At 41.4% G+C, this 18,675-nt stretch overlaps 1 protein-coding gene across 1 annotated transcript in view; it reads left to right on the top strand.

The window, feature by feature from the left end:
- The window catches only part of otogl (otogelin-like), a 172,307-nt gene that overhangs the window by 99,457 nt on the left and 54,175 nt on the right, over positions 1–18,675 (top strand). The window contains exons 50-58 of the mRNA XM_060923103.1: positions 3,648–3,825; positions 5,907–6,049; positions 8,114–8,137; positions 8,253–8,345; positions 11,358–11,541; positions 13,906–14,123; positions 14,761–14,902; positions 15,008–15,193; positions 17,827–18,039. Coding sequence (XP_060779086.1) covers positions 3,648–3,825; positions 5,907–6,049; positions 8,114–8,137; positions 8,253–8,345; positions 11,358–11,541; positions 13,906–14,123; positions 14,761–14,902; positions 15,008–15,193; positions 17,827–18,039 — 1,381 coding nt within the window. The remainder of the gene's footprint in view (positions 1–3,647; positions 3,826–5,906; positions 6,050–8,113; positions 8,138–8,252; positions 8,346–11,357; positions 11,542–13,905; positions 14,124–14,760; positions 14,903–15,007; positions 15,194–17,826; positions 18,040–18,675) is intronic.

Below are 18,675 nucleotides of genomic sequence, written 5' to 3' on the forward strand. Positions count from 1 at the left end.
CTCAAGGCAAAACTGTTCCAGCTCCTTCAAGTTAGATGGGTTGCGTTGGTGTACAGCAATCTTCAAGTTATACCACAGATTCTCAATTGGATTGAGGTCTGGGCTTTGATTAGGCCATTCCAAGACATTTAAATGTTTCCCTTTAAACCACTCCAGTGTAGCTTTAGCAGTATGTTTAGGGTCATTGTCCTGCTGGACCGTGAACCTTCATCCCAGTCTGAAACCTCTGGCTGACTCGAACAGGTTTTCCTCCAGAATTGCCCTTTATTTAGTGCCATCCATCTTTCCTTCAGTCCTGACCAGCTTTCCTGTCCCTGCAGATGAAAAACATCCCCACAGCATGATGCTGCCACCACCATGCTTCACTGTAGGAATGGCGTTCTCAGGGTGATGGGTTTGCGTCTCACATGGCATTTCCCATTATGGCCAAAAAGTTAAATTTTTGTCTCATTTGACCAGAGAATCTTCTATGTGTTTGGGGAGTCTGCCACATGCTGTTGGGCAAACTCTAAGTGTGTTTTCTTAAGCAATTATTTTTTTCTGGTCACTCTTCTATAAAGCCCTGCCCACTCTGTGGAGTGTACGGCTTAAAGTGGTCCTACAGACAGATACTCCCATCTCCGTTGTGGATCTTTGCAGCTCCTTCAGTGTTATCTTTGATGTCTTTGTTGCATCTCTGATTAATGCCCTCTTGTGAGTTTTGGTGTGAGGCCTTCTCTTGTCAGGTTTGTAGTGGTGCCATATTCTTTCCATTTTGCTATAATGGATTTAATGGTGCTCCCTGGGATATTCAAAGTTTGGGATATTTTTTATAACCCAACCCTGATCTATACTTCTCCACAACTTTGACCTGTTTGGAGGCTCCTTGGTTTTCATGTTGCTTGTTTAGTAGTGTTGCAGAGTCAGGGTCCTTCCAGAACAGGTTGATTTATACAGACATCATGTGACAGATCATGTGACACTTTGATTGCACTCAGGTTGATCTTCATCAACTAATTATATGAGTTATGAAGTGAATTGGTTGGACTCGGCTCTTATTTAGGGGTTTCAGATGAAAGGGGGTGAGTACTCAGGCACACTCCAGATTTCTGTTTTTTCATCTTAATTATTGTTTGTGCCACAATAAAACAACAATTTTCACCTTTAAAGTGGTAGGCATGTCGTGTAAATCAAATGGTGCTAACCCTCCAAAAATCCATTTTGATTCCAGCTTGTAATGCGACAAAACAGGACAAACACCAAGGGGGATGAATACTTTTGCAAGGCACTGTATATGTGTGTGTGCTGATTGTGCTCAAATCAGCATCAGGTGTTTCCCATGACGACTGGATTCCAAGAGCGCACAACGTGCTCTGTGAGCGTGCGGCTGCTTGAGCTGTGCTATGCTCAAGCGTGCAAAGGCGTGACGGTCAAGTCTTCACCTGCTGTGTGAGCGCAACTTTTAGCTCACCTGTATATCGCCAACAAAATTCCTCATTTTCATTGATCACCTATCGCAAAGCATTGCGAGCTGTATTGTGACCATGGCTTTAAGTATGGAGCTCTGAGTTCTGCTATAAATTAAAAGTTACTTTTAATCTACTTCTAAACCTCATATCGTCAAGCTCATTATATTATTCATAATACAGTACAAAATTTTAAACATATGAAGTTTGTCAGGTTGCTTTTTTAACTGCAACCAAGTGGGACATTATACTTAAACCGAATTACAGTTAATTCTTATTCTTGCTCATTCTAAATTTTGTTATTACATTTAAATAAAAGTACAAAATAGCAAACCGTTTATCAAATTGTTTACTTTTCCTACACAGCCTTTTGTATCGTCATTGAATTAAAGTTAAAACATTTTATAACATCAAAATCAGTTTCACATTCGTCAGATAAAGAAACTGGACCTTGGCTTAATCCTAGACGTGAGTGTCTGTTATGCAAACAGTTTTTAAATTTGCTCTTCATTCCCAAACCCAAAGCCTTAACTCTAAATCTGAAAAGGATTAAATGCAGTGAAATCTCATGTCTGCGATCCGATAACTCTTTGTAGCTTGAGGCATTCTTGCCCTGCTGCCAATGTGGCTACATCACTAATGCAGCACTACAGCTGTGGGGTGGGATTAAAGGGCTGATGACACGAACATGACTCTATGCAATTTCTTAAATAAACTATACAACATGGCAAACATGTTAGATTTCTGTTATAATTACGTGAAAAGAAGCTGTTACGCAAATATCCAACTTTTAATTGCACAGCGCAAGAAAACTGGGTCGGTGGCTCGCGGCCATGTTGTGATGTCAGCGGAAGAACACGCTGCGGTTCACTGGCTGTTCTACTCTGGTTCTACTCAATGGAAATGGCGCATGAAAACGCCGGTGAACTCTCTAGTGCTAGCTCTACCTCTTCTGGGAGTCTAGAATTGTGTTGATCTCTTCCGAATAGAATCTATGATAGCCTACCCTCTTTACCCTTTGCCTCTCGTTGCTAGGCGGCAGTTACATGAAAGCCGCAAGCTTTCACAAGCAAATACATGACTGATATCACGTCGACTTTATGATTACATTTATGATTATCATGTAGAATCTATAGCTCTACGTACCTTTATCTTATGTCGTTTCACAACACATGTTCTGACAGGAGGACTGTCTTTGGATCCGGCATAGCTACTAGTAGACCCCCTCCGGAATACTGGCAGTGTTGCCAGATTGGGAGGAATCAGCCCAGTTGGGCGGTTTCAAGTGCATTTTGGTGGATTTTGAACATATTTTAGGCTGGAAAACTTCAGCAGTATCTGGCAACAGATACTACTGACATTTTCCAGCCCAAAATATGTTCAAAACCCACCAAAATGCACTTGAAACCACTGAACTGGGCGGGAAACCTCCCAATCTGGCAACATTGTGTAGGCACTGCTGATGGTAGTAACACACGTTTGTGCTGAACTGAACACCCAAGAGATTCTTTTAAGTTGGGAAGGGTGTCAAAACAATCCAAATCGAAGTGTTCAGAGCACAGGACGGATGTTGGTGAGGGCTCCCACTTGTCACGAGTGCGCCTGACTTGCTTCACCCATTTCGCATGCAGCTCGGGATCTCTGGGAAACTTGAATAAACTTACCCCATCCTTGTAGGTTTTGGAGCAAAAGCCGGCAACACAACGCGAAGGCATAATAACTAATATATTTATAATAATGCATAATAATAATACTAATAATGACAAACTGAACACCTGTCGCATCAACAACAAACTGGTAAGTTAGGAGGAAGGTTCTTTCGCTGACATCATATAGCTCCTCCTCCTCCTCTTTCGTCTCCTGGGTGCTGCAGCCCTATCAAATTTGCCCAAATAGCCGCGTTTTTTATCATAACTTGTAAAATAGGCGCCTTCGTGAATTAATATATGGATCATCGGGAATTACTTTTTATGTTATAAAAACATCGCCAAAGATGTCAAAAACGTGTCATCAGCACTTTAAAGAGGGGTGGGGTGTGGTTCAGATTAATTTACTGACAAACATTCTGTCACTGGACAATTTATAATCTCATCAGGAAGATTTTTTAGCTCAACACATACAGTAGTGTATCATGGAATATATCTGATGAGAGGTCAGTGTGGTATGAATGTATTTTTCTGTGGGTGTTTTGTTCCTGTTTAGCCTCCGTTCTCCGTGCGAGTTGATGAGTGCAGTGAGTACATCTGCTTTAATGGGCAGCTGATGCTCCACAACTCCTCCCAGCACTGCAGATTCAACATCACCCAACCGCAGTGTAACCTGCTGGGCATGCCCATTCGGATCAACATGGACCCCTGCTGTCCACTGTGGCGCTGTCCCTGTAAGACACGCACCTTTTTCAGATAATGAGAATTCATATTTTCGTGGCCATGTTAATAGAAACACCTTTAAATCAGAGAAGAATATCGTATACTACTTCTCCTTCCTTCTCCTTCTTCATGATCTTCTCCTCCCCTACTTCTTCATCATCATCTTCTCCTCCTTCTTCTTCTTCTCCTCCTCCATCAATCATCTCCTCTTCCTCCTTCTTTTCCTCCTTCATCATCTTCTCCTCCTACTTCTTTTCCTCCTTCTCCTCCTACTTCTTTTCCGCCTTCTTTTCCGCCTTCTCCTACTTCTTCTCCTTTGCCTTTTCCTTCTCCTCCTCCTCCTTCTCCTACTTCTTTTCCTCCTTCTCCATCAATCATCTTCTCCTCCTCCTTCTCCTTCTTCTCCTTTGCCTTTTCCTTCTTCTCCTCCTCCTCCATCTTCTCCTCCTACTTCTCCTTCTCCTTTGCCTTTTCCTTCTTCTCCTCCTCCTCCTTCATCTTCTCCTCCTACTTCTTCTCCTTTGCCTTTTCCTCCTTCTCCTCCTCCTTCTTCATCATCTTCTCCTCTTCCTTTTCCTCCTTCTCCTCCTTTGCCTTTTTCTTCTCCTCCTCCTACTTCTCCTCCTCCTTTGCCTTTTCCTCCTTCTCCTCCTCCTTCTTCATCATCTTCTCCTACTTCTTTTCCTCCTTCTCCTCCTACTTCTTTTCCGCCTTCTCCTACTTCTTCTCCTTTGCCTTTTCCTTCTCCTCCTCCTTCTTCTTCATCTTCTCCTCCTTCTCCATCAATCATCATCTCCTCCTTCTCCTTCTTCTCCTTTGCCTTTTCCTTCTTCTCCTCCTCCTCCTTCATCTTCTCCTCCTACTTCTCCTTCTCCTTTGCCTTTTCCTTCTTCTCCTCCTCCTCCTTCATCTTCTCCTCCTACTTCTCCTTCTCCTTTGCCTTTTCCTCCTTCTCCTCCTCCTTCTTCATCATCTTCTCCTCTTCCTTTTCCTTCTTCTCCTCCTTTGCCTTTTTCTTCTCCTCCTCCTACTTCTCCTCCTCCTTCTCCTGCTTCTTCTTCTTCTTCTTCTGGCTGTTCCCATTAGGGGTCACCACAGCGGATAATATCCCTCCATCTCCTCCTGTCCTCTATATCTTCTTCTGTCATACTAACCATCCTCATGTCCTCCTTCACCACATCCATAAATCTCATCCTTGGTCTTCCTCTTTTCCTTCCATCTGGCAACTCCAACTATGTGGAAGAATATCATGTACTGTAGGTGCAGTCTATGATACTCTTCCTGGCTGGAGCCCAGCTGCTGTTATCCAGGAGTAGAAAAGAACCACTGTACACGTATCATTAATGCTGCACATGTTTCACACACCCTACAATGTTAGTAGCATCACTGCTGTACTGAGAATCACCCACATCGTAAATACTGTAGTATCTGCTCAGTGGTGGTGATATGGTGCTCCCTGTACAGTAATGACTGATGCATTGTGCAAAGCAACAGACTGGCTACAGTCACTTACTGGTCTTTATAATTGCTGACCTTCCTAGACTTAAGAATGGTCTACACACAGAGCTATACTGTGAGTGAAATGAGTATAAGAACCCCTGTGACGTTAGCTAAATAATATTTACTAACACAGCGAGCAAACATGGTCTTGCATTTTGACTCCTTCAAGATACAACTTATTACTCATGTATTCATCTTAAAGCATATTATTCAGTTACTACAATTAATTACTAATTAGTAACTACTGTGAAGTCTGGACTCGCTACAGTGGCTGTATGAACGCATGGCCTATCTCCATGTCTGAGATTAGCGTAATGTTAACATGCTCGCTGTTTGACTCAGCTGGATTCTGTAAACAGATCAATAATAGCTCATCCTGCCCATTAAGTTTGGCTGACAGATGAAAAAAGAACAATTGCAGGAAATAAACCCTGCCCATAAATATATACCAGTATCCTGTATATTCTGTATGTCAGCATTCAGTTAAGGAAGATATAACACAAATATTAATATTATTCATTTTTTTTCTATACAAATAAGCCCAGATACGGATACTGATTGTGTGTGTGTGTGTGTGTATTGATCCTGTCAGGCCGCTGCTCTATAATCTCAGACCTTCGTGTGATCACATTTGATGGGAACAATGTTGCTCTGTATGATAACGGCTCCTATATACTGGTCCACCTGCCCCGAGAGAACATTGTTGGACATGTCGAGAAATGCCCCACCAGTGAGGTGAACATCACACACTAACTTTCCAGTAGTCTATATCAGGGGTTTTCAAAGTGTGGGAGAGTCAGCCCCCCCTCAGAGAGCAAATAAACAACAGCGCCCCCCCCTTACAATTTTTGTTGTTGCTATACTTAATGTTCCATTCGTCTCATCTCATTATCTGTAGCTGCTTTATCCTTCTACAGGGTCGCAGGCAAGCTGGAGCCTATCCCAGCTGACTACGGGTGAAAGGTGGGGTACACCCTGGACAAGTCGCCAGGTCATCACAGGGCTGACACATAGACACAGACAACCATTCACACTCACATTCACACCTATGGTCAATTTAGAGTCGCCAGTTAACCTAACCTGCATGTCTTTGGACTGTGGGGGAAACCGGAGCACCCGGAGGAAACCCACGCGGACACGGGGAGAACATGCAAACTCCGCACAGAAAGGCCCTCGCCGGCCACGGGGCTCGAACCCGGACCTTCTTGCTGTGAGGTGACAGCGCTAACCACTACACCACCGTGCCGCCCCAAGTTGGCCATTTTCACACTTATTTCAATTTTTGTCTTTAAAAATTTTGATTTTTTTTCTGACTGCTTTATACTATTTAACAGTTATTCCACAAAACTGAGTTGCACATGAGCTGATATCTTTAGCTATCAGTTCATGTACAATGAGACTGAGTGGAATAACTGTTTTATTCTATCTACATTCACTGGATTTTGAAAAACAGAGCATTTTTTGATTATTTTTAGCAAATTTGATAAATAAAAACTTTATACAACATGTCCGACAAGATCATGTCTGATTAGAATCTAAACAAACTGGCGAAATGACAGGAGCAATTTGTGAAAAATGCTATATTAATAATAATTCTTAAAAAATTTAAAAAATATACCATCAAATACTTTTATTCCATATTTTGTTGTTTTTTTTGTATTTTGGGGGGGTTTTGTTTTCAAGTAGAGTTTTTATTTCGTCCTCGGTTGGTTCAGTAACGCGCCACCATTTTGGTTTTTTTCTACTCACGGTATATGAGCTGATATCCTACTAGTAGAGTAGCAGCCAATCAGAGCGCACAACTGCTCATATCCAGTGAATGTGGATAGAATAAATAATGGAAAATATCTCATCTCATCTCATTATCTGTAGCTGCTTTATCCTGTTCCACAGGGTCGCAGGCAAGCTGGAGCCTATCCCAGCTGACTACGGGCGAAAGGCGGGGTACACCCTGGACAAGTCGCCAGGTCATCACAGGGCTGACACATAGACACAGACAACCATTCACACTCACATTCACACCTACAGTCAATTTAGAGTCACCAGTTAACCTAACCTGCATGTCTTTGGACTGTGGGGGAAACCGGAGCACCCGGAGGAAACCCACGCGGACAACATGCAAACTCCGCACAGAAAGGCCCTCGTCGGCCACGGGGCTTGAACCCGGACCTTCTTGCTGTGAGGTGACAGCGCTAACCACTACACCACCGTGCCACCCTGTTCCATTCATATTTAAAAAAAAAATGGTTGTTGTACACATCTTTATTTTTTCTTTTACACATTTTAAAAATCTGTGCTTTTTTAAAACATCTTTTTTTTTTTTTACACATTTTAAACATCTGTGCTTTTCTTTTTAAAACATCTTGTTTTACACATTTTAAACACCTCATAGCATCGTTAGCTAGCACCTCTTGGCAGACAACACACTGGCAGTGGAGCATCTTCAGATCCAGTCCATGAAAATCCAAACTTTAGATAATCGTGGTCATACTTCCTTCTTTTTTTGCTTGGCCCAGACTCTGTCTCCTCACTCACTGTAGCTTTAGGTACTAAAAATCGATCCATTTTGTCTCTGGCAAAAGCTAGCTGAAGTTCGCTAAATGTCCGCAATAATAACTTATTCTGGTTTATTTTTCCTCACGTTGCGCCCCCCCCTGAGGAACTCTGGCGCCCCCTAGGGGAGGTGCACCCCACACTTTGAAAAGCCCTGGTCTATATCAATAGACATTTAAAAAAAAAAACGAACATGAATACTTCATCTTTTTTCTGAAGTATTAATTGATTCTTTTTGTGTTTCAGAGTGTGAACTACATTAGACGACCTGTAAGTTTACTGTTGTTATAAAAAATAATTAGCGTTATACTGACAGTAATTAATTAATGTCGAGCTTTTATGTCTTTAATTTGTGCTTCTTCTTCTTCTTCTCTCTCTCTGATAGACTCCTACAGGTGGAACCTCTGGTCTGTGTTTTAAAAAGTTGAACATAACCACTCATGCCTACAGGATCATAATCAGTCGCCTTGATCGTAAGGTACACAGCCATTTAAGATACATTAACTTGCTAGACGTTTGGCTCATGCTGTACATTTCAAGTGTTGAAAGAAAACAAAAAATTGGAAAGATTTTTTTTTCCATTAAACTTTGTCATAGAACACACTTCAAATTTAACATTACGAGTATTTTCAAACCTTAAACCTGTAAGACTTTAAGTATTTATTCAAAAATTTTAAAAAAGGACAGAATTGATGATAACAGAGACACCATTTTGTGTCTTAACTTCACATGCTCACCTCAAACTAGCTGCCACATGGCATGTATAAAAACAGAATTTTATGGATTTTAATCATATTATTGTTTTTTAAAAAATAAATGAGATTTACTCCAATATCACATAACAGATTTGACAAATAATGAATCTACTGTTGGTGTGTCCTCAACATTTTGTTCAAATTAATGAGAGAAGAAACAGAACACACCTCACTGCCTTTCTGAAGTTTCCCCCCATAGGAAGTGACATCACTTGTTGTAGGTGTCATGCGTATTATTAAAAGTCTTTGTGGAGTTTATGCGGTTTTATAACAGAGTTAACATACAACCCCGATTCCAAAAAAGTTGGGACAAAGTACAAATTGTAAATAAAAACGGAATGCAATGATGTGGAAGTTTCAAAATTCCATATTTTATTCAGAATAGAACATAGATGACATATCAAATGTTTAAACTGAGAAAATGTATCATTTAAAGAGAAAAATTAGGTGATTTTTAAATTTCATGACAACAACACATCTCAAAAAAGTTGAGACAAGGCCATGTTTACCACTGTGAGACATCCCCTTTTCTCTTTACAACAGTCTGTAAACGTCTGGGGACTGAGGAGACAAGTAGCTCAAGTTTAGGGATAGGAATGTTAACCCATTCTTGTCTGATGTAGGATTCTAGTTGCTCAACTGTCTTAGGTCTTTTTTTGTCGTATCTTCCGTTTTATGATGCGCCAAATGTTTTCTATGGGTGAAAGATCTGGACTGCAGGCTGGCCAGTTCAGTACCCGGACCCTTCTTCTACGCAGCCATGATGCTGTAATTGATGCAGTATGTGGTTTGGCATTGTCATGTTGGAAAATGCAAGGTCTTCCCTGAAAGAGACGTCGTCTGGATGGGAGCATATGCTGCTCTAGAACCTGGATATACCTTTCAGCATTGATGGTGTCTTTCCAGATGTGTAAGCTGCCCATGCCACACGCACTAATGCAACCCCATACCATCAGAGATGCAGGCTTCTGAACTGAGCGCTGATAACTTGGGTCGTCCTTCTCCTCTTTAGTCCGAATGACACGGCGTCCCTGATTTCCATAAAGAACTTCACATTTTGATTCGTCTGACCACAGAACAGTTTTCCACTTTGCCACAGTCCATTTTAAATGAGCCTTGGCCCAGAGAAGACGTCTGCGCTTCTGGATCATGTTTAGATTCGGCTTCTTCTTTGAACTATAGAGTTTTAGCTGGCAACGGCGGATGACACGGTGAATTGTGTTCACAGATAATGTTCTCTGGAAATATTCCTGAGCCCATTTTGTGATTTCCAATACAGAAGCATGCCTGTATGTGATGCAGTGCCGTCTAAGGGCCCGAAGATCACGGGCACCCAGTATGGTTTTCCGGCCTTGACCCTTACGCACAGATTTTCTTCCAGATTCTCTGAATCTTTTGATGATGATATGCACTGTAGATGATGATATGTTCAAACTCTTTGCAATTTTACACTGTCGAACTCCTTTCTGATATTGCTCCACTATTTGTCGGCGCAGAATTAGGGGGATTGGTGATCCTCTTCCCATCTTTACTTCTGAGAGCCGCTGCCACTCCAAGATGCTCTTTTTATACCCAGTCATGTTAATGACCTATTGCCAATTGACCTAATGAGTTGCAATTTGGTCCTCCAGCTGTTCCTTTTTTGTACCTTTAACTTTTCCAGCCTCTTATTGCCCCTGTCCCAACTTTTTTGAGATGTGTTGCTGTCATGAAATTTCAAATGAGCCAATATTTGGCATGAAATTTCAAAATGTCTCACTTTCAACATTTGATATGTTGTCTATGTTCTATTGTGAATACAATATCAGTTTTTGAGATTTGTAAATTATTGCGTTCCGTTTTTATTTACAATTTGTACTTTGTCCCAACTTTTTTGGAATTGGGGTTGTAGTTGACAAGAACATTCGGACAGATAATTTTTTTTTTATTACTGAAGTTTCACATACTGAAGAAAATAGACTTTCTTTGCAATTGATTTTATAACCATTAATGGAATAAGCCCCAAAAAACAGACTGTTAGACTGAATCACGTCATGTTTATTCGAGTTGAATGTACCGGTATGAATCAGGAGTCGAAGACAGCCAATAATGCAGGGGGAGGGGTGGGAGTCATTTAATTCATGTTTTATGGATAAATTGAGTCTAAAATGTATATAAAGCATTGCTATTGGTCAAAGTTTGTCATAATTTGCATTATTGTCCAAAACTGATTCAATAAAGGTTTCTTTTGTGGAAAATAACAAAAGGTTTATCTCAGAGACGCGAAATGCTTCCCGAATTCTAGAATGACCCGTATATCATGATGTCCAAAATGGATGGATGGATCACAGGCTGTCTATTCCATCATTTTAAAAATGATTTTTTTTTATTTTCCCCCACCAAGTACGAGGATAAGTCAAAAAGTTCTAAGACAAATTGAAAAAAATCTTTATTTAGAAAAATAACAAAGCTATTTCTCTACATATCCTCCATTTAAGTCTAAACACTTCTGCAAGCAGTGTTCCTTCTTTGTAGAATTCTGGGGGATGTCTTTCACACCTTTTGAAATTATAACATCTGTCTTAGAACTTTTTGACTTACCCTCATATGTACCCTGTTTGTATAAGTAATCTTTTGTGACATTTTGTGTCAGTGCTACATTTTTGTGAAAGAAAAAAAATCATTGTGTTTATTTTGAGTTGTATTGATGAATATGAAGCTGTAATGCTTTCTTTGCCTGGTTGGATGTACCGTAGGTATCTGTGAACCAGATCACAGCTCGGTTGCCGTTCACCAGATTGAACCTGCATATTGATGACACGGGGACCATGTACATCATTCACACCCCCAGTGGAATGAGTATCCAGTGGTACCACAGCACCGGCATCATGGTCCTACAGTACGGCGCACCTGATAACACCTCCACCAGAGGCCTCTGTGGTCAGTGTGTGTGTGTGTGTGTGTGTCCCCATCGGATCCTATGCGGATTTTTGTGCACAAAAACCCTCCTGAGAATTAACTGTCTTAGTTTGATGCCAATTCGTTTTGTGATGTGGGAATGTTAGTTCAGTGTAAGTTGGAGAATTTTTTTTCCCTACATATCAAATAGGTGGGGCGGCACGGTGGTGTAGTGGTTAGCGCTGTCGCCTCACAGCAAGAAGGTCCGGGTTCGAGCCCCGGGGCCGGCGAGGGCCTTTCTTTCTGTGTGGAGTTTGCATGTTCTCCCCGTGTCTGCGTGGGTTTCCTCCGGGTGCTCCGGTTTCCCCCACAGTCCAAAGACATGCAGGTTAGGTTAACTGGCGACTCTAAATTGACCATAGGTGTGAATGTGAGTGTGAATGGTTGTCTGTGTCTATGTGTCAGCCCTGTGATGACCTGGTGACTTGTCCAGGGTGTACTCCGCCTTTCGCCTGTAGTCAGCTGGGATAGGCTCCAGCTTGCCTGCGACCCTGTAGAACAGGATAAAGCGGCTAGAGATAATGAGATGAGACATATCAAATATATATCAGTATCAATCTATGGTTTTCATTCATATGATACTGCCGTAAGAGTAAAATAACCGTTAACATAAGCACATAAGCATAGCAAGCCGAGGGTAATGCCATGTCCAAGTATATAACAGAACTACAGTACCAGTCAAATGTTTGGATACACCTTCTCAGTCAATGTTTTTTCTTTATTTTTATTAATTAAAACACACTTCATGTCTTAAAGTAATGATGGATGTCGTTTCTCTTTATTCAGCTGTTCAGCTCTTGACACAATATGGATTACTACAGTTGTGGTGTTGAATAGGGCTGTTTACTGTATTTTATTTGCTATTTACTGTTTGATCTCAAACGCATTAAGAAGGTAAGAAACTCGTCCACTAATTAACTTTTGACGAGGCACATCTGTTAATTGAAAAGCATTCCAGGTGACGACCTCATGAAGCTGGGTAAGATAACGCCAATAGTGTGCAAAGCGCCGTCAAGGTAAACGCTGGATACTTTGAAGAATATAAAATATGAAACTTTTTTTTAAACACTTTTTTTGTTCACCACATAATTCCGTTTATTTTTTTCACAGTCCGGTTTCCATCAAATCCTGCGCTCTGATTGGCTGGCGAGCGGGTCCATATCCCACGATACGGACCCCGGTTACGGACCTCTGGCGACTCGCTCGTTCACAACAACAACAAACATAGTAGCATTTTTTGTCAACATTTATCTTTTTTTTTAATAAGATTTATTTATAAGATTATCAAAAATCTTATACATTTTTGCCAGCGGGCGGCACGGTGGTGTAGTGGTTAGCACTGTCGCCTCACAGCGGGAAGGTCCGGGTTCGAGCCCCGTGGCCGGCGAGGGCCTTTCTGTGTGGAGTTTGCATGTTCTCCCCGTGTCCGCGTGGATTTCCTCCGGGTGCTCCGGTTTCCCCCACAGTCCAAAGACATGCAGGTTAGGTTAACTGGTGACTCTAAATTGACCGTAGGTGTGAATGTGAGTGTGAATGGTTGTCTGTGTCTATGTGTCAGCCCTGTGATGACCTGGCGACTTGTCCAGGGTGTACCCTGCCTTTCGCCCGTAGTCAGCTGGGATAGGCTCCAGCTTGGCTGCGACCCTGTAGAAGGATAAAGCGGCTAGAGATAATGAGATGAGATGAGATTTTTGCCAGCATTTCTCAGGAGAATAGCATTAATTTTACAGCATGGATAGCGATAACGACAGTGTTCACAGTGAAAGCGAGTTTTACTACCCTGAGGAAGAAGAAATAAAAGAAAACATTTCAGGAGAAAGCTAAAAACCTGTAACTTGCTAACGCCGAGCAAAAACATGGCTGAATCCTGAATGACTCAATTTTGTATGAATAGGGGACTACATAGGCAGCAAAATGTAGTTTTTTTTTCCTGCCATGGAAGTGCACTTGTATACCGAGGAGGAAGCAATTTGCATTACAGCCGTGAATGAGGATTCAAAATGGCAGCTCACCTCGGCTTGGTTTTCCCTTTCGGGCGCTCTCGTTTTCTGTTAGAATTTGGTAAAGAAAAAAATAAATATGTTATTACCAGCTTAAGGTCGGTCCGTATGGTGAAATACTGTGACCTCGACCTTGAATATTGACCTCAGCCCAGAGGGTCAAACTTGTGAATGAAAAGGGGTGTACAAACTTTTGACTGAATTCTTAGTAAACAAGAATGAATTTCTGCTAGGCAAATCCTAAACTGGATATACCTGCATATGGATTATACTGAATCAATGGATGATTTTATATAATTTTTCAAATTTTCAAGTGTGTTTTGAGACTGTGTGCTTTGTGTCTCAGGCTGCTGTGACGGTAACCCTGCGGATGATTTACGTTTGCCGAATGGGACCGTGATGCGAAACGTGGAGGACATCCCTACGTTTCTTCACAGCTGGATGGTGGACACATCCGAGGAGACGGATTATTTCCGGAGAGTGGGAGACAACTGCACCACGGGAAACTGCACCAAATGTTTTCAAATGCTCAACCAAAGCCCCTTCTCCAAGTGTCACCACAAGGTCCTGCACACACAGCACTCTATATATAACAGTTATTCCATGAAATCGAGTCGTACATGAGCTGATAGCCGATGAGGCACGTACCGTAGCGCTGAGTCGGCTATAAGCCGTGTACAACAAGATTGAGTGGAATAACTGTTTTATTCTATTCACATTTACTGGATTTTGAGAAACGGAGCATTTTTATTTTTATTTTTTGCAAATTCGATAAATAAACGTTTGATACAAAATAATTTCCACTTAGAATGTAAACAAACCGGTGAAATGACAGTAGCAATTTGTGAAAATGCTGTAATAATAATAATTCTTGAAAAAAAAAAGTTCTTACCATCAAATAATTTCATTCCATATTTTGTTGCTTTTTATTTTTGGGGGTTTTGTTTTCAAGTAGAGTTTTTATTTCGTCCTCGGTTGGTTCAGCAACACGCTCCGCCATTTTGTTTTTCTCTACTCACAGTATATGAGCTGATATCCTAGTAGTAGAGTAGCCAATCAGAGTGCACGATTGCTCATATCCTGTGACTGTGGATAGAATAATTATAGTCATCCATTCAGCAGGATTGAAGCATTTTAAGGATTTAATGTACAAAGATACACAGTATATCTTGTTTACTCTTGTTTATTTTTATGTATGTAGGTTTCACCAGAGCATTTCTGTGACAAAATCTGGGCAGGAGACCTGCACTACAAGGAGCACGAGTGTGACTTTCTTGCTGCGTATGTGGCCATCTGTTACACTCACCAGATCTGCTTCAGCTGGAGGAAGAACAACTTCTGCCGTGAGCGTTCACATGCACTAACACATATACTAGATGTTATACACTAGCTCTAGATTGTCTTGTACATTTTGCATTATTTATTGTGTACATATTTGTGCATGGCAGCTCTGAAGTGTCCTCCTGGTAAAGAGTATAAGCCGTGTGTGAACACTTGCAAGACGAAGACGTGTCAGAATCGAGATTACTACGAGGAGAGCACCTGTTCCTCCATTCGAGAGGAATGTGTGTGTAAGAGTGGTACCATTCTGCACCGAGCCGACTCTGCGTTCTGCGTCACTGAGGAACAGTGTGGTGAGAAAACTCATGTCATGAAAATGTACAAATAACGGACAAAGTCACAAGTTTTCTGGGCATGTTAGAGATAGAATGGTTAAGATCGATCAGATTTAATCATCCTATAAGAAGAAGAAGAAGAAGCCTTTATGTGTCACCTGTACACTCAAGCACAGTGAAATTGAAGAGTTTGGTTCCAAAACTCGATAAATGCCAAATGTGAAAAATTGAAACTCCCGCCACCAAACCATCAGCAATTATCATATCTTACTCGTACCATATTCAGTTTTCGCCAAAACACAATATCTGCCATTGATTTACACACTGCATTACAGCCTTTCATTCCAAAACGCAACAAGCACCATCATCGATTTTTCTCAAAACCAGACATATCCATTTGGCCAATCAGAGACCGCCACTGGCGTGAAGTCTTCTAAGATGGCTGTACCCATGAAGTAGGAAATCGCTTCGTCACTTCTCGCATTTATTGGACAATTTCACGCTGAATTATGAATAATTTCGATAAAATAATCTAAAAAAATTAAATAATCTGTCCTGAAAGAACACTGTTAAATGCACTTTAAATAGAAAGGGATATGTAGCATTTTGCCGTGGCGTCGATTTGTAGCGACTTGACAAAAAAAAAATTACTTGGTTCAGTTAAAAGCTGTTAATTAGTTCTGGATTTCATTTTTGAAGTTTATCATCATTAAGGAGTTAGTCAGTACATTTTAAAACAGGATACAGTGGTTTTCCTTTTATCACTTCGCGTAATCAGAAAAAGTGATTTTTCTCGAAACAATGGAATTGGATATATAGCGTTTTGGAACCATCTGAAGCAGTGAACACACAAGTGGGCAATGAGCACACACATACCCAGAGCAGTGGGCAGCACTTCAGCCATGATACAGAAGGAGAGGGAAGTGCTGTTTATTCATTCACTCGACTCCCCTCACATTTTTTCTGCCGGTCCTGGGAATCAAACCGGCAACCCTTTGAGACCTAAAGCTGCTTCTGTAAGCTTTAGGCCATGGCTGCCTCCATTTATTATCCTAAAGACATGCTAAAACGCTTTACTTATCATAGATCTTATTTATTATTGATTTTGCTCCAGTATGTACAGTATATCCCAGTTTCATCAAGGACACAGTGGTAATCTGGTATTTTAGGCATTTAAACTCCTAATCTTTCAGAGTCTAGCCAGAATCCTAACTGAGCTGCTATTCCTGATTATTATCCATATCGAACACTTTTTCGATGGAATAAAAACATATGCTCTATTCCCTTTTAATGGGTTTCGTTCATTTGGTTTGATAGCATGCAATGTTATTAGCATATCGCTTATCCTACATGCATTACGTCACTCTACCCAATGGAGAATGAGCGTTGAAGATGGTTTATGATATTGCATGGTTGTCAAGACAACATGACGTCGCACGTCAGAACTGATGTGAATATCCAATGAGAGTTTTTTCTGCAGAAGCATTTCTTTGTTTGCCGGGAAAGAGAAAGACGCGTTGAACGCCTGAAAGGCTACCAGACCTTCATTAGATATTCTTCATGCATATTTACAAGAGAAAAACATACCAACGGACATCGAAAAACTGGAAAAGAGACACATTGGAGATGTAAAACTTCCGCACTAGCGAGTGACTGTGACAATTTGTAAACAAACATGGCCGCCAGGTTTGCCATGTTCTTAACTTTTTGTAAAATCTATAATTGTTCTATCGAATGTGGATGTATAATGATGATGATGATGATGATGATGATAATAATGGCTGGGTTTTTTTTCCATGGTATATCAGATGTATTCCATTCAGCTACTTGTCTTTGACTCGTTCGATATCATGCTAGCTGAATGGAATAATAATAATAAATAATAATAAGTTAAATTTATATAGCACCTTTCAAAAAACCCAAGGACGCTTTACAATTATAAACAAAGGGAAAAAATAAAATAAATAAATAAATAAAAAGTTAAAAGTCCACCAAGTAGGGGTCAGGATGTAATTCCCGTGGTGTAGCAGCCACAGTCCCACCAAAAGGCGCACGAAAACAAGTCCCACATCTCCAGCACCGCCGCCATGACGCCGTCAGCAACATCGCTCGAACACCACGCCGTGGATCCACAAAGCGAGCAGAGAAGCTCCGCCACGCAGAGTGCTGGTATGTCCCAAACCGCCTGCACAGCCGCTGCGACACCACCGAGCAACATCACTCGGAACATCACGCCAAGCGTTAAAGCGCAGAGCGCTGGACAACCACGATGTAAAATGAGCAACGAGCTCACTGCAGTCCATAGCTGGGAGCGCAGGCATCGCCCACGGCGAACCAAGGCCTGGAGGGAACCGACACCCAAACTAGGTCCGGAGCTACACCACAACCGGCGGACAAAACACTCAAACATCAAACTACACAAACACACAGGAAAAAAAAATAGAAAAAAAATAAAATAAAGAAGCTCCGGTGAGAAGCGGCAGCCAGAACGCGCACGACGTACTCTCAACCGGAATATATCTGATATACCACTCAACGCCAGCCAATATTATTTAATTAGTGGCAAATATTTTGTATGGGTTTTTTTGTATGTTATAGTAAGCTATGAACGTGTGTGTGTGTGTGTGTGTGTGTGTGTGTATGAACAATAGTGTGTACAGATAACAATGGTTCCCCACGGGCCCCAGGAGAGGTGTGGAACGGTTCTCTGCGAGGCTGCTGTCTGTTCACCTGTCTGGAGAATGGCAGTGTCGTCCCAGTGGAGCCCGAGTGTCCTCCTGAACCCGCCCCTCTGTGTGAGCGTGAGGGAGAGTACTACATTGATGTGCTGGAGGAGGGCGCTTGTTGCCCCAAAAAGATTTGTGGTACACACACACACACACACACACACACACACACAAACAAAATATATGCCATCTTCTGAGCATGTACAGTTGTGCTCATAAGTTTACATACCCTGGCAGAATCTATGATTCTTTGACCATTTTTCAGAGAATATGAATGATAACACAAAAACATCTTTTCCACTCATGCTTAGTGGTTGGGTGAAACCATTTATTGTCAAATGACTGTGTTTTCTCTTTTTAAATCATAATGACAACAGAAACTACCCAAATGACCCTGATCAAAAGTTCACTGGTGATTTTGGCCCGATAACATGCACAGAAGTTGACACAAATGGGTTTGAATGGCTACTAAAGGTAGCATCCTCACCTGTGATCTGTTTGCTTGTAATCAGTGTGTGCGCATAAAAGCTGAGTGAGTTTCTGGGATCCAGACAGACTCTTGCATCTTTCATCTAACCACTGATGTTTCTGGATTCTGAGTCATGGGGAAAGCAAAAGAATTGTCTACGGATCTACGGGAAAAGGTAATTGAACTGTATAGAACAGGAAAGGGATACAAAAAGATATCCACGGAATTGATAATGCCAGTCAGCAGTGTTCAAACTGTGATTAACAAATGGAAAATCAGGGGCTCTGTTAAAACCAAACCACGGT

Source organism: Neoarius graeffei, chromosome 6 (assembly GCF_027579695.1).
Source record: "Neoarius graeffei isolate fNeoGra1 chromosome 6, fNeoGra1.pri, whole genome shotgun sequence".
Classification (NCBI taxonomy): domain Eukaryota; kingdom Metazoa; phylum Chordata; class Actinopteri; order Siluriformes; family Ariidae; genus Neoarius; species Neoarius graeffei.